The 16962-nt window shown below is 37.1% G+C and overlaps 1 protein-coding gene across 3 annotated transcripts in view; it reads right to left on the bottom strand.

The window, feature by feature from the left end:
- Positions 1 to 16962, bottom strand: part of NPEPPS (aminopeptidase puromycin sensitive) — a 107681-nt gene that overhangs the window by 70687 nt on the left and 20032 nt on the right. For all 3 annotated transcript variants that reach the window (XM_064271158.1, XM_064271156.1, XM_064271157.1), the window contains one exon: positions 1743 to 1820. In XM_064271158.1, coding sequence (XP_064127228.1) covers positions 1743 to 1820 — 78 coding nt within the window. The remainder of the gene's footprint in view (positions 1 to 1742; positions 1821 to 16962) is intronic.

Raw genomic sequence — 16962 nt, 5'->3', positions numbered from 1 at the left:
CTGGTATATTAGTAACTGTTGTTTTGATATCTCTCATTACCAGGAGGCTAAATATCTTTCCACATGTTTATTAGTCATTTGCATTTTCTTTCTTGCAACTTATGTATTTCTTTTAATTTGCTCATTTATCAAGGTCTTAGTACTTTACTAATTGATTTGTATATAATTTTTCCACTATATTAGCTCAGAAAGTTTTCTTCTAATCCAGAGTTTAAGTATGAATTTCTATTTTGATACCTAACAATAGTAACATATAAGCAAATATTTCCTCCCATGTCCTCACAAGCATAATACCTATCTAATCTCTGGTTGTGTATCAAAATCATCTGTGGGGCATTCTTTTAAGTATCAATTCATAAGTCCCAAACTTTAGAGATCTGAATTTAATTAGTAGAAAGTGGTGCTAGTGTAGAAATGGCACAGTGGTGGTGTCTCGCCTGCTCATTTAACTTCACAAGGGGGAGGACAGAGAATCAAAATCATCATCAGCCCAAGACTGGTTCCTATGAGGTGGAGGTCAGACATATCTGCCCCCTCCAACCTTTTTACTAATTCTGACACCAGCCATTCCTCCCACGGCACTACTTCTCTGCTGAGTTTGGTAATTAATTGTAATGGCCACAGGGAACTCACAGGCTATACTCACAATTACTGGGTTTATTAGGGAAGTAACAAGTCACAATTCAGGATCAGGAATGACTCAGGATATAGTCCTTCAGTCAGGACAGCTTCTTCCCAGCTGTGTCTTCATGCAGGCCTTTCTCTTGGCTCTTAGCAACTAGTTCCCTCAGCCCCTCAGTCACTGCCCTTCTCGGGCAAGTGTTACAAAGCTCTTTAGCTCCACCAACAAGTAACTGGAGACACCCACTCTTCTAGCAAGTCTCCTGCATGGAAGCATTTAGCTTTCTTCTCTTTTCTGCCAGCAAGCCTCTTGCTCAGCTCTCTCACTCTGCGAGTTGGCATGCCTACTGTAGCTTTCTTGCTCCTTAGGCCAGGAAGCTCACCGTACCAGCTTGTGCCAGTCTCCTGGTTCTGCTGCTACCATTTCTTGCCGTGTCCAGTGTTACAGCTCTCTGTCTCCTGGGTCTAGGAGGTTCTCAGCACAGGGACCCCAGGTCCAAAAGATGGGCTCCGCTCCTGGCTCTTCTTTCTTGATGGTAGTGAGGCTACCTCCTTGCTCTGGGATTGGCTCTCTTTTTAAGCCTAGCAAAATGGCAAAACTGACCAATCCCCTTTAGGATTACATATACCTTAGTTGCACTATTCCACCCCAAGGATTCCATGACCTTATTTACATTATTAGCAGGCTGTCCAATAACCCTGATGGGCCATAAATACCTTATTTGCATAGTCCCACCTAATCATTTTGTGGGAATCACAAGACCACGCATGGCTAGAGGGACCATACTAAGTAATTCACCATACCACAGCAAGGTAAATATATTTTTGAAAAGCTGAAAATCAGGATAGAATGACCATTCTTTTTCACTGTTGTTTTTCATTTGTTTAAAGAAAATACAGAGTGACAGGAGCCGGAAATTTTTCTTTCCATCGCCCAGCTTCCTTAGAAAAAAACTCTTGTGGTCTAAAAATTGCACTGAAACTGACTCTTTCAAAAGCTCTATGTTAATCTTCATCTGCTAAAAACAATGAGGCAAAAAAAAAGGCACTCAATAAAATTCTTTGGAAGAAGTAACACGTCATTATTTATCACGAGATTTTATAAAAGCCAGGTCTCTCACCCGTTTGGAGAGTGCTAGGAAAAGACAAGGTAACTTTTTCATCTTCATTCTGATAGTTAAATCCTGTAGCATGTATTTCTGAAATAGAAAAAAAAAAATTAGTCACAAGTTTGACTGGACTGATAAAACCAAGCCACATTACAACAATTAACATTTTTGAGAACAAAATCTCTAATAAAATTAAATATCCTCAATTTAATAAATTAAGTTCCTACTAATGAGAGTATTATTTCAAATTAACCTATTTTAGGCTATACAACTGAAGTTAAATATTCACCTTAAAAATGTTTACACATTCCACATTAATTCAAATACTTGGTGACGTCAGGGAAACAGATCTACTATAAATGTGTCAAGGTTTTCTTCCAGATTACCATACATCCTTCATTCTCATCCTTGTGTGACTATGACATTCTATGTTGCAGTCTTATTCATAAACATTTCAGAGATTGAGCGAGTTGAAAAGATTTTAGTGTTAAAGATATACGAATGAAAGTTCTTTTCCCCCAAAGATAGATTACAACTTCAACTAAGATATAAATCATACTTAAAGTAAAATTCTTTGTTGTTACATTTTACAGAAATAAAGTAAAAACCAGTGTGTGGATTAAATAAAGGCTTCGACTTACTCTCCACGAAGAGTCAGAAGAGACTACTTACTTGAACGATACTTTAGGATGCTTACTTGATACTTTAGGTAAAGAACCAAGTATACGAACTTCCAACCATATCCTATCCCCATCATAATGAAGGGAAACCCTGGTGGTGCAGTGGTTAAGAGCTATGGCTGCTAACCAAGATGTTGGCAGTTCAAATCCACCAGGTGCTCCTTGGAAACTCTATGGGGCAGTTCTACTCTGTCGTATAGGGTCACTATGAGTCGGAATTGACTCAACGGCAGTGGGTTTGGTTTTCTGCTTTTTGCCAAAGACAGGTGGCCTGAATAAGCACATGAAAAGACCCTCAACATTATTAGCATTAGGGAAATGCAAATCAAAACCATGATGAGCTACCACTTCATATCTGCTGGGATAGCTATAGGGGCTCTGGTAGTGCAGTGGTCAAGAGCTCTGCTGCTAATCAAAACACTGGCAGTTTGAATTCACCACCCAACCCTTGGAAACCCTATGGAGCAATTCTACCCTGTCCTATAGGGTCGATATGAGTTGAAATCGACTCGACGGCAACGGGTTTTGGTTTTAGGATGGCTATAATGAAAAAGACTTGATAGTAACAAGTGTCAGCAAGTAGTATGTAGAGAAATTGGGATGCTCATACATTTCTGGTGGTAATGTAAAGTGGTGAAGCTGCTTTGGAAAACAGTCTGGCAGTTCTTCAAAAAGTTTAACAGAGTTACCACTGGTCCCCAGCAAGTCCACTCCTAGGTATTTATCTAAGAGAAGTGAAAATATGCCCACAGAAAACATGTACACAAGTGTTCAAAGCACATAATTCATAGTACCCAAAAAGGGAAACAACCCAAATGTCTATCAATTGATGAATGGATAAATAAAATGTGGTATATCCAGACAATGGAATATTATTCAGCAATAAAAAATAATGAAGTGCTTGTAAAAGACCTATACAAAGAAAACTACAAAACAACTACTGCAAGAAACCAAAAGAGATCTACGTAAATGGAAAAACATACCATGCTCATGGATAGGTAGACTCAACATTGTAAAAATGACAATTCTACCCAAAGTAATCTACAAATACAATGCAATCCCGATCTAAATACCAACAACATTCTTTAAAGAGATGGAAAAACTAATTTTTAACTTTATGTGGAAAGGGAAGAGGCCCTGGATAAGTAAAACACTACTGAAGAAGAGGAATAAAGTAGGAGGACTCATACTACCTGACCTCAGAATCTACTGTACAGCTATGTTAGTCAAAAACAGCCTGGTACTAATACAACGACAGATACGTTGACCAGTGAAACAGGATTGAGAACCCAGGTGTAAATCTATCCGCCTACGGTCACCTGATCTTCAACAAGGGCCCAAGTGCATCAACTGGGGAAAAGACAATCTTATCAACAAATGGTGCTGACAAAACTGGATGTCCATCTGCAAAAAAATGAAACAGGACCCATACCCCACACCATACACAAAAACTAACTGAAATGGATCAAAGAGCTAAATATAAAACCAAAAACTATAAAGAGCATAGAAGAAAAAACAGGATCAATGCTAGAGGAAAAAAAAAAGTAATGAAATGCTGACATATACCACAAGAACTAATGTTGAAAACATTATGCTAAGTGCAAGATGCCAGACACAAAAAAATCACTTATTGTGCAACTCCATTTACATACAATGTCTAAAATAGGCAAATTTATAGACTAGTAGTTGCCTAAGGAGTCCTGGTGGTACAATGGTTAAGCACTCAGTTGCTAACTGAAAGATCAGAGATTGGAACCCCCCAGCAGTTCTGTGGGAGAAAAGACCTGGCGATCTGCTCCTGTAAGGATTACAGCCTAGGAAATCGTGTGGGACAGTTGTACTCTGTTCTACAGGGTCACTGTGTGTCTGAATCAACTTGCTAGCACACAAAAACCACAACAACAGTGGCTGGCTAGAGCAGAGGGTGGGAGGGCTAAGGGAAATGGAGAGTGACTGCTAAAAGGTATTTTCTTTTTGGAGTGAAAAAAATGTTCTAAAATTGATTCTGGTGATGAATGCACAACTCTGTGAATATTCTAAAAATCTCTGAAGTGTACACCTTAAAACGATAAAATGGGTATGAACTATATTTCAATAAAGCTGTTATTAAGAGAGAGAGGTGGCCGTATGTTTAAATCTGATATGGATAAGATTGATTCAGAATCAATTAACATTCTACGAGCCAGATGTTCACAATTTTTTCTTTTATGACTCACCCAAAAATAGGAATTTCAAGTGTTTCTAATATCATTATGGTTCAAAACATGACTCAATTAAGCCAAAATCTTTAAAACAGCAAATAAAAAAAAACATAATTTTAGGTTTTAAGAGAATTTTAATAATTTTCTAATCTAACCATCCCATTTTTCAGATGAAGAAAATTAGGTAGATAAAGTTCATGAGCTGCTCAAGGTCAGAGAGTTTGGACTAGAACAACTCAGCTCCCTTCTAACTCCTATCTCCAATAGTCTTTCTACCATCATAAGCTAGTTCCTACGTTAGAAAAAAAACCAAGATTTGGAATATACACAATACTGATGAAATCTCTACTAAAACAATAATAATGTTAACTGGCAAAAACTAGAGATTTGCTCTTACCTGAGTCCCAAGAATAGAAACATACTTAGCCTAGAGGGAAGCCAACAATCACCTCAGTGTAAGAATGCTCCTCTCTAGCTCAGATATAAAACAGCACTGGGTGAACTCTGAGGTACTAGGATGAAAGACCATTTCCATAAAAGCATACTAAAGCCAGTATTTTAAAAAATAAACTGACAAAAAAAGCTTCAAACTGGCAAGAAATGAAGACCGGGAAGTAGAATAGTAGTTTAAAACTGAAACAACGAAGTGCTGTGTTGCTAGATTCTGTTCTACAGTACATGCTTTCAAGTGTACATAACTCTATGATATATGTACAAAAACAGGCAAAATTTCCCTCAAAATTCTCTCTCAGAAAAGAGGAAGTACACTTGAATTCTTAAAAAAATCTCTTATATTATGGAAACTCTCCTAATTACTTTATATTGAACAACATGCTACTTGGCAAACATACATTCAAATTTAAAACAATCTTGGTCATGGCACCACCATTTATCCAGTTGCTCAAGCCAAAAATATGGAATCATCCTTATTGCCCCTCTCTGTGTCTGTGTCTCTTCCATGGGTTCTATCTTCAACCACTGACGGTTTGTTAATGCCTCCACTACTATAACCCCACTCCAATGTGCCATTAATACCTCTCTCCTAGACCACCATAATAACCTCTAAACTGCTATGTTTTCATTCGTGGTATCTTATAGTCTACTCTTCACACAATAGTCAGAGTAATCAGTGAGATCAATGCCTCAAATGAAATTCCAAAATATTCAGAATAAAAGCTTAGGCAAATGTTTCTTAAAGAGCACAAAACAAGTACTACCATAAGAGAAAAAATCTGATATACTGGACTTCATTAAAACTTGTTATTATCAAAAGACACCATTAAGAAAATGAATAGGCAAAGCACACACTGGGAGAGAATATTTACAATACATACATACAGGAAAGAACTTGTATCCAGAATATATATAACAACCCATAAGACTAAATAAGGCAAACAACCCAATTAAGAAATGGGCAGAAGATCTGAAAAGACAACTTCACAAAATGAAATACATGAATGGTTAAAATGCACATGAAAAAGTCCTCAACATCATTAGTCATTGCGGAAATGCAAATTAAAACCACAACGGCATACCGCTACATATCCACTACAAAGACTAAAATGAAGAAGAATGACAACACAAGTGTCGTCAAGGATGTAAGAGCAACAACTAGAACTCTCCTATGTTGCTGGTGGTGCCTCTTTGTTGTTCCAAAAACTTCAAGCAATCTCTAGCCTCAGGATTTATGCATCTGCTTGGAAAGTTCTTTCCCCAGATATCCATATACTTTATGTCATTCAGATCTCTGCTCAAATCACTTCCTTAGAGGTCTGTTCCATCACCAGAAAAAACAATCCTTGCTCTACATTCTCTTAGTTTTCAGCACTTATCACTATTTGACATTACATTACGCATTTGTTTGTTGTCTATCTACCTAAATAAAATATACTCTTCAGGAATGCCAAGACTTGGTTTTGTTTGCCACTCTGCCTCCAGTGCTAGAACAGTTAGTGGCACATAGTGGGTTTTCAGTAAACAGTGGGAGAACGACTGAATAGTTTCGAAAAGCAACAGACTGATTATATCACGGAAATTATCACTGCTACCCATACAAAATACGTTAATGGAAAACCACCCTTCCTGACGCTATGTGAATAGGGACTTGTGGCTAGGGATAAAATTTTCAGTGACAACAATAACGTGACTCAAAAGGGGATCTATCTCAAACATCTCAGAAGAGAAGATAATATTTGCTCTGGATATGTGAGATTGTTCAAAGAGTGGAAAGACACGATACTAATGATACATATCAAAAATCTAAATACACTTCATTAAAGTAGAAAAGAAAAAGCAGTATTTCAAAATTATTATTTCATAACATGGGAATTTAAAAATATCTATGTAAATTAAACATTATAAGTAGATATTTTACTATATCATCTTAAACTTGACCAAAAATGTTTAAAAATCTAACTAGAAGCATAGGAGAAAATCTTATAATCAGGCATATTCAACTGCCCTAGCCTATTTCCACACCCATAAAATTAAAATCAAAGCATTATCTACTTCTGTACTTGAAGATTAAATAATATACGCTTTGTAATGTGCTATTTCCTGGTTATAATCATTAAGAAATAATCTCTTCTAGATCATAACATACCTAACACAGTTCTTTATCAATCTGACTACAACTAATTCACTATACATGTATATATAAAGGTTCTCAGTAAAATTACCATGGAGTGCTATGTTTCAAGAAAAAGCTCTTTTACATATAACTGGCATTTTCAAGTCTATGGACATAAATATAAATACATATACATACACACAGATATACTTAGGTATAAGCACACATGTCTGTATATGAGTAGTCATTAAACAGACGTAAAATTTGACTTTAGCCACCACACGTATAAAATTACAGCAAGAAAAATCTTATATTTGAAACTATTGCTATAGAGGTTCACCTTGACTATAAAACCTTACTCATGATAATACAGACCTACAGATTTCATATAACAAGATAGATTTAGGAATTGAATTTTTAAATGTCTTATTGAAAAATGTAATTAAGACGTCATTTTAACTATAAGTTAAGAAACAAGGTCCAGAACCATATATATCGTATGCGATCACTTGTGAACACAAAATATGTTTATGTATGTATATGTATATACATGGGAAACCCTGGTGGCGTACTGGTTAAGAGTTTGGATGCTAACTAAAAGGTTGGCAGTTCAAATTCACCAGGTACTCCTCGGAAACCCCATGGGGCAGTTCTACTCTGTCTTATATGGTTGCTATGAGTTGGAATCGATGGCAATGGGTTTGGGCTTTTGGTTTGGTATGTATACATATTCATACATGAACATACGTTTCTATAAATGCAGACAGCATGTGAGAAAAGGATATGGAAGAAACTGACAACTCGGTCTCCATGAAGGGGAACTGGGAGGTTGCAGAGGGCAAAAGGGGCTTACTTTAAACTGTATATCCTTTGTGTACCTTTTGAATTTGGCATGGTGTACATGTTAACTACGAAAATTTTTAAAGTTAAAAAATATTTCTAAAAGATATTCCTTTTGAGATCCTGGTCAAATTTTTACAGCGGGCCCATTTATTAAGCAAATCTAATGAATATGTGTTCCCATTCTGGGTTATCCAACTTTAATTTATTGACAAGGAGGCATTGCTGCCTAGATCTTTAGGATTCAAGCCAACCATAATAAAAAACCACACTCATCCTTACAGAACTCAGAAAGTGAAGTAGTTCGCCCTGTCTGTATAATCAGCCAGTCTTCCCAGAAGGGTAACAGCCCCCTGAGCAAGCAAAGATGCACTCACTATAACTAAAAGAAGGCAAGCACTCTTAGTCACTGCACTGCTTATAGTATAGTCACTGCACTACTTAGCCTCTGCCAAAATTTCAGAACCTTTCTCACATGAGTTCTTCTAGAATACAAAGTTAGTCTTCTGCTCAATATTTGTACAAGCATGCTATCTAGTATATGTTTCCTTTAAATAAATATCTCTTTTCACTTCCACAACGAATACCAGTGTCCTCATGAAACAAATGCTCCAGCTTCCATGGCCTCCCCTGTGAATCCACCTTACTTATTCCTCATAATTATCACCCTCTCTGCCAGCCTTTCCCACTTTGACACTTAAAATATTAATTCTGGTCCTCCCCTTCTGCCCTAACAGGCCTCTGGAGGGATACAATGCCTCTTCTCTGGTAAGCACATACTGCCATGAGGGAGCCTACTGTTATCATTAAAGCCAATTTGCCCTATCAGTAAAAAACAAAATCAGTAATTAAAAGGTAATTTCTACTTTCCTTACGGAATAAAATCTAGAGCGATGTTTTTCCTAAATGAGAATTTGCTAAATATGTCCATGTGCCCTTTGGAACACAGTAACTTAGAAAAAGATTCAACAATCTTATAATAGTCCAATTTAATCTTTTATTCAATCAGTGCTATGCTACATAGAGCAATGAATGTTAGAAATAAAGGATAACCAAAAAATTTGTAGTTGCTTTTCAAATTGTCATTAAGTCAATGGGTTTCCCAGGGTACCCAATCCGCACAATTCTTAGATGCGGAAGCCAAAGCTTGGGGGTCATGTAAGTGTGACTATTGCTTGGCAAAGGATCTGTACATAGTTAAACTCAACAAAAGACTCCAGATACAGACAGATAGATGAATGGACAGACTGCAAGAGATATTAATGTACCTCTAAAGGAGAGGCCCTAGGTAGTAGCACATGGAATGGCACAGAAAGTAATTCTCGATATACACAGACAAAAATTATCTAGTTTCTTTGAATTGTAAGAAAGTCAACAAAAAAAACCTCGCCAGCAGCCATGGAAATGCAAATTGTATCAATGACGAGGTATCTTTTTTATTAATCATAACCAATAAAAAAAAAAGTGACATTTCATGTTAATAAGGGGTGGAGAAATGGACTTTCTCATCAATTTCTGCTCAGACTATGAACTGCTATAATTTGGGGGGCAGGAGAAGTCGTCTGACAACATCTATTAAACTAAAAATACATATAGTTTTGACCCAGCTGCTCTACTTGGGGAAATCTATTCTATAGTAATAAAGGAACTAACTGACCAAAAAAAAAAAAAAAAAATCAAACAAACAATAGTTTCCATGCTGTTGACTTTAGGCTTCCTTGTAGGGACTCATTGATTCTCTGATCCTCTGAATAACAACGTGGGCATAAAACACTATCTAAATTCTGAAGTGTCTCATACTTTTTCACAATTTTAAATTCTATTAGTAATAATAAGAATCAAATCTACTTTAAAGTACTGCTAAGCTCATAGTACGCTGACCAAACCAAAACCAAATCTGTTGCCACTGAGTTGATTCTGACTAGTAGCAATTCTACAGCACAGTGTAGAACTGCCCTATAGGGTTTCCAAGGAGTGGCTGATGGATTTGAAACTGCTGACCTTTTGGTTAGCAGCCACAGCTCTTAACCACTGGGCCACCAGGCTCCAAATGTTAGATATATACAGACACAGAGATATATTATACACATATATACATATGTATATATACTCCAACTCATTGAGGGGCTTCCTGTTTTTCACTGAGGAAGATGGACTGACACAGTGGCTGCAACAATGTGGTTACGCACTAGGACTCCAGAGAAAAGACAGTAATGTAAAAATCATCTACAAGCCAAGGAACACCTGGACTACCAGAAACGAGAGAGACAAGAAAGGCTCTTCCCCTAGTGCCTTTGGAAATGCCATGGCTCTGCTGATGTCCTGAATGTGGACTATTCGCCTCAAGAACTATGACAATAAATTTGTCGTTACAAGCTACCTAGTTTGTGGTGTTTTGTTATGGCCATCCTAGAAAACTAAAACAACCGGTACATACAAAGATAAATAAATAAATAGCCTCTACTCTTACCTTACACCATATATAAAGTTTAACTCAAAATGGATCAAAGACCTAAATGTAAAAGTAAAAATTATAAAACTTCCAGAAGAGAGAATGTAGAAAAAAATCTTAATCCTTGAATTTTGCAGTGATTTTTTCAAATACCAAAATCAAAAACCATGAACTGCAAAAGAAAAACTCAATAAACTGGACATCATCCAAATTAAAAACTTTTGCCATTCAAAACACAGAAAAATGAAAAGGTAAGCCAGACATGGGGAAAATATTTGCAAAACTTGTCTAACAAAGGGTTTGTATCCAGAAAATAGATAAAGAACTCAAAAATAAGATAAAATACTCAATTTTTGAAAATAGGAAATGATCTAACAGACACTTCACCAAGCAAGATATACAGATGGCAAATAAGCACATGAAACGATGCTCAACGTCATTATAAACTAGAAAATACATGTTAAAACCACAACGAGATACCACTACAATGCTGCACCTGAATTACTAAAATTAAAAAGATGGAATATAGCAAGTATTGGCAAGGACCTAGAACAACTGGAATGCTCTCACACTGGTGGAGGGAATATAAAATAGTACAATCCCTTTGGAAAACTAGTAATGTCTTAAAAAGTTAAATGTACACTATGGAAAACAATATGGCATTTCTTAAAAAGCTAGAAATAGAAATACCATACAATCCAGGAATCCCACTACCAGGAATATATCCTACAGAAATAAGAGCCGTCATGCAAATAGACATACACATACCCAGGTTCATTGCGGCATTATTCGCAACAGCAAAAAGATGGAAACCGAAGTGTCCCTCACCAGATAAATGGGTAAATTATGGTACATGATGAAATACTACAGAACAACAATGAATTGCGAAACACCTCACAATGGGGATGAATCTGGATGGCATTATGCTGAAGGAAATAAGTCAATCACAAAAGGTTAAATATTAACTAAGACCACTATTATAAAAACCCAAGGAAAGGCTTACGCACAGGAAAAAAAATCTTTGATGGTTACAAGGGAAGAGCGGGTGGGGAGGAAAAATCACTAACTAGATAATAGACAAGTGTTAACTTTGGTAAAGAGAAAGACAACACACAATAAAGGGTAAGTCAGCAGAACCTGACCAAGGCAAAGTCATAGATGCTTCCTAAAACACATCCGAACACCTTGAGGGATCAAGTTACTGGGGCTGAGGGCTAGGGGCCACTGTCTCAGGAGACATCTATGTCAACTAGCATAACAGTTCATAAAGAAAATGTTCTACATCCTACTTTGGCGAGTAGCATTTGGGGTCTTAAAAGCTTGCAAGCGACCTTCTAAGATGCAGTTATTGGTATCCCATCCGGAGCAAAGAAGGATGAAGAAAATCAAAGACACAATGAAAATATTAGTCCAAAGGACTAACAGACCACATGAACCACAGCCTCCACCAGACTGAGCCCAGAAGAACTAGACAGTGCCCGGCTACCACCACTGACCACTCGGACATGGATCACAATAGAGCGTCCTGGACAGAGCAGGAGAAAAACATAGAAACCTTAATTTCACACAAAAAAAGACCAGACTTACTGGTCTGACAGAGACTGGAGGAACCCCCGAGACTATGGCCCCCTGGACAATCTGCTAACTCAGAACTGAAGCCACTCCCAAAGTCCACCTTTCAGCTGAAGACTAGACAGGCCTATAAAACAAACAATAACACACGTAAGGAACGTGCTTCTTAGTTCAATCAAGTATACAACACCATATGGGCAACATCTGTCCAAAAGCAAAGGCAAGAAAGCAGGAAGGGACAAGAAAACTAGATGAATGGACACGGCGAACCCGGAGTGGAAAGGGAAAGGGAGAGAGTGCTGACATAATGTAGGGATTGTGATCAATGTCAAAAAACAACTTGTGTGTAAATTTTTGAATGAGAAACTAATTTGTGCTACAAACTTTCACCTAAAGCACAATTAAAAAAAAAAAAAGTTAAATGTACATTTATCATATGATTCAGCCCTTCTACTCCCAGGTATTTACCCAAGAGAAATAAAAACCTATGCCCACAAAAAGACTTGTACACAAATGTTCACAGCAGCTTTATTAGGAATAGCAAGAAACTGGAAAAAATCCAAATTTCCATTAACAGATGAATAGATATATTATAAGACAGCTAGCTAACAGAACATACTCAGCGATAAAAAGGAACAAATTGTTGATGTAAACACAATAACTCAGATGAATATTATGCTAAGTAAATGAAGTCAAATTAAAAAAAAAGAATACATATATACAGCATGATTCCACTTATATAAAATCCCAGAAAATTCAAACTATAATGACAGAAAGCAGATCTGTGGTTGCCTGGGAACAGAGGCAAAGAAGGGAAGTTTATAAAAGAACACAGGAGACTTTCAGAGGTGACTGATATATTCACCATTTTGATTGTGGTGATAGTTTCAAAGGTGTATACATATGTTCAAACTCATGAAATTTCACACTTCGAATATATGAGATTTATTGTACACCAATTATACCTCAAAGATGGGGGGGGAAGGGGGAGCCAGAGAAAAGAGCAACAATAAGAATACAGCTGACTTCTCCACAGCAATGATGGCAGCCAGAAGGTAATACAACAGCTTTAAGAGCCTGAAAGAAAATAGCTGCAAACTTAAAAATTCACAGCCAGCAAAAATATCCTTCAAGAATGAAAACATTTTCAGGCCAAAAATAAGAGACAGAATGTGTTTCCAGCATACCGGCATTAAAAGAATTACTAAAGGGAGTTCTTCAGATAGAAGGAAATATCCTAGATGAAAGTGTGATAATGGAAAAATAAAAAACACTGGAAAGGATTTATGTGAGTCTAAATCTGAGTAAATATCAGAAGCTTAAAACAACAAGAATGTCTGGTGGAATTTAAGACATATGTAGAATTAAAATTCACAACAATACACAAAAGGTGAAATCACCCCAAAAGTTCCAAAATCTGTTGATTAGCAGTTCCAGAAACAGACAACAGAAAAACTGGAAAAGAAAATCTATCAAAGAAGCAGTTCAATGAATTTTTCAGAACTGATGGATGAGTCACCAAATTAAAAAAAAAAAAAAATATATATATATATATATATACACACATATCTCAAACGCCCATCAGAATGAATGAACAAACCAAGCCTCAAGGCCATAAAATTTCACAATACTAGAGAATAAAGTAGCTTAAAAATCAGAAAAGCAAGGGATTTTTCAACAGCTACATTGGAAGGCAGAAGATAGTAGAGCAAAAACTTCAAAGTTCTGAAGAAAAATTATTCCCAAACTACAGCTACCAAACTATTAATCAAGTGTTCAGAGGGAATAAAGATACTTTTAGATATATGAAATCTCAAAATTGTCTTTCCTGAGTCTTATGTCAGAAAGATACTAGAGGATGTGCTCCACCAAATAAATTAAAGGACTAAATTAAAGGAAAAGGGAGCCCAGAAAACAAAGAGCCTAATATAGGAGGAGTGAGGCAAAGAAAATTCTCAGGATGATGATGTAGGGAAAGCTAAGATGATTGCTGTGCAAATAGGTCTGGAATACAAGCAGTCTAGACTGGGAACAAGGACAAAGAGGTCTAGCAGAAAGATCCCAAGAAGAAAAATGGAATGGACATGTGATCTAATTGGTTTGATTCTATCAAATATATTGGGACTTACGGAAGACGCGGGAAGACTAGAGAAGAAAAAGAAATCAAAAAATCATGGCAATGAATAATCCTAGGGGAAATTATACAGAAACAGAAAAACAGAAGCAACCATATGTACATATACACACACACACAGTATATAACAATAAACAATATTTACATACTCATAAACACAAAGGATTGTTTTAACCCAAATCTGTGGAATTCTTAAAGGATACAAAAGAAAGTGGCAACTGTGATTGCCTCTGGAAAGGAAAATCAGGTGGCTAGAGAATGAACCCATTGGCTGTGGAGTTGATTCCAATTCATAGTGACCCTATAGGCCAGAGGAGAACTGCACCATAAGATTTCCACAAAGCAACTGGTGGATTGGAACTGCTGACCTTTTGGTTAGCACCCCAGCTCTTAATCACGGTGCCACCAGAGCTGTTTGGCTACAGAACAGGGTAAAAAATATGATCTAAATATACTGGGGAAAATAGGAGGAGGGGAAGGGAGATGGAAGTGAGCTAAATCTTCACTACCAGCTAAGGCTGAAAGTGGCTACCTCTGGAAAGTAGGCTGAAGGATGAAATAGATAGACAGTACTAGTATGAAAGATAGGCAATTTCTGGATAAGCCTTTTAGCGAAATTTGACATTTTTAACAATAAATATAAAAAGTACTGTGACAAAAATTAAAACAACAACAACAAAAAAAACCCACTAAACACACCAAAAAAAAAAAAAGTGAGCAGAAGGATTCAGAACCAAAAAGATACAAAATGAGACTGCCTACTGTAAGCTGGAATCGACTCAGCAGCAACTAACAACATTGTTCCCAAGATAATCACCTTTATGTTGAAGCAAAAAAGTATATACATATCATGGTCACATTTTAAAATAATAATAAAGCAAAACCCCCAACCCATTACCACGGAGTTGGTTCCGACTCACAGTGACCCCACGTGCTACAGAGTAGAACTGCTCCATAGGGTTTTCTTGGCCGTTAATCTTTACGGAAGATCATCAGGCCTTTCTTCCATGGCACCACTGGGAGGGCATCTTGGTGGGCTCAACCACCAACCTTTAAGTTTAGCAGTCGAATGCATGGCTACTACTCAGTGCATACCCACCATGTGCCAGGCAATGTACTTGTTTTCATATACTGCTGTCTCATTAGTCCTGTCAATCACTCAGTGAGGTAGATATTATTATTCCTATTTTAATAAGAGGAAACTAAGCCTCAAAAGGGGTAAGTGAAATACTAAAATTTACAAAATTAATTATATACGTAAATAATTAAATGGCAAAGCAGGGACCTGAAGCCAAGCAGGTCTATGTATGAATGCAAACCCCAATACAATCTTTTAAGGGAATTTTGAGCCTTTAAATACATCAACACAAGCAATTCACCACTAAGCTAAAAGCACACTCAAGGCTTTCTCCTCTTCATCTAATCTAGATGACATCAGAACCACCAAAGCGAGCAACTCTGATTTCATTTCTTTTAAATTTGTATGGTTAGCTTATGTATATACAAAGAGGTCAAAGAGAACGTGTACTTTGAATTATTTTCTAGCACAATAAGAGTTTGTACAATCTATAATTGTCCAGTTTACCTAGCTAGCAGGAGTTAGAAATGCAGTCCTTGACCAACTGCTGAGTTTTTCTGCTTCATGTTGTTGTTAGGTGCCACTGAGCTAATTCCAACTCACAGTGACCCTACGTGCAACAGAACCAAACACTGCCCAGTCCTGTGCCATCCTCACACTCTCTGCTATGCTTGAGCCCACTGTTGCAGCCACGGTGTCGATCCATCTCATTGAGGATCTTCCTCTTTTTCAGTAAGCCTCTACTTTAGCAAGCATGATGTCCTTTTCCAGGAACCGGTCCACCCTGATAACACTTGCAAAGTACCTGAGACGAAGTCTTGTCATCCTTGCTTCTAAGGAACATTTTGGCAGTACTTCTTCCAAGACAGATTTGTTTGTTCTTCTGGCAGTCCATGCTATATTCAATATTCTTCACCAACACCATAAGTCAAATGCATCAATTCTTCTTCGGTCTTCCTTACTCATTGTCCAGCTTTCACACACATATGAAGTGATTGAGAATAGTGTGGTTTGGGGCAGGCACATCTTAGTCTTCAAAGTGACATCCTTGCTTTTTAACACTTTAAAGAGGTCTTTTGCAGCAAATCTGCCAAAGCAATATGTCGTCTGATTTCTTGACTGATGCTTCCATGGGTGTTGACTGTGGATCCAAGTAAAATGAAATCCTTGACAACTTCAATATCTTCTCCATTTATCATGATGTGGCTTAATGGTCCAGTTGTCAGGATTTTTTTTTTTTTTTTATGTTGAGATGCAATCCATACTGCTGTATAGGAATACTAAACTCATCCTCAGTTTCATCAGAACCACATTTTAACCTACTGAGATTACTGACACAAGCCACTGGTTCTGTCTCAGAAGAACTTACAAGTTAGAACAATAGGACTTATTTGTTAAAGTTCAAACAGTCTCTGACTAAAAAAACCCTCAACTTAAAAACATTTGCCACATATAAATAGAGTGAAGACCCCAACCCACTGCCACCACAGAGTCACTCACCCATTTCTGCCAAGTTGCTAAAACTCAGACCCTACTATTCATCCTTTCTATCCCTCCTAAGAAATCTCTACCCTCTTCACGGTTTTTGCCAGGCAGGAGCTCCCTCAAGGGACCTTGTTAGTAGAGAATTCAGGCTTTGAAGTAAAGGGAGACACTCGAGATTTTGACCTTCAGGAAATTCTAGGAATAATGGTCCTTGGCAAGTA

This window comes from Loxodonta africana, chromosome 18 (assembly GCF_030014295.1).
Source record: "Loxodonta africana isolate mLoxAfr1 chromosome 18, mLoxAfr1.hap2, whole genome shotgun sequence".
Taxonomy (NCBI): Eukaryota; Metazoa; Chordata; class Mammalia; order Proboscidea; family Elephantidae; genus Loxodonta; species Loxodonta africana.
This window is presented reverse-complemented; position numbering and strand designations above follow the sequence as displayed.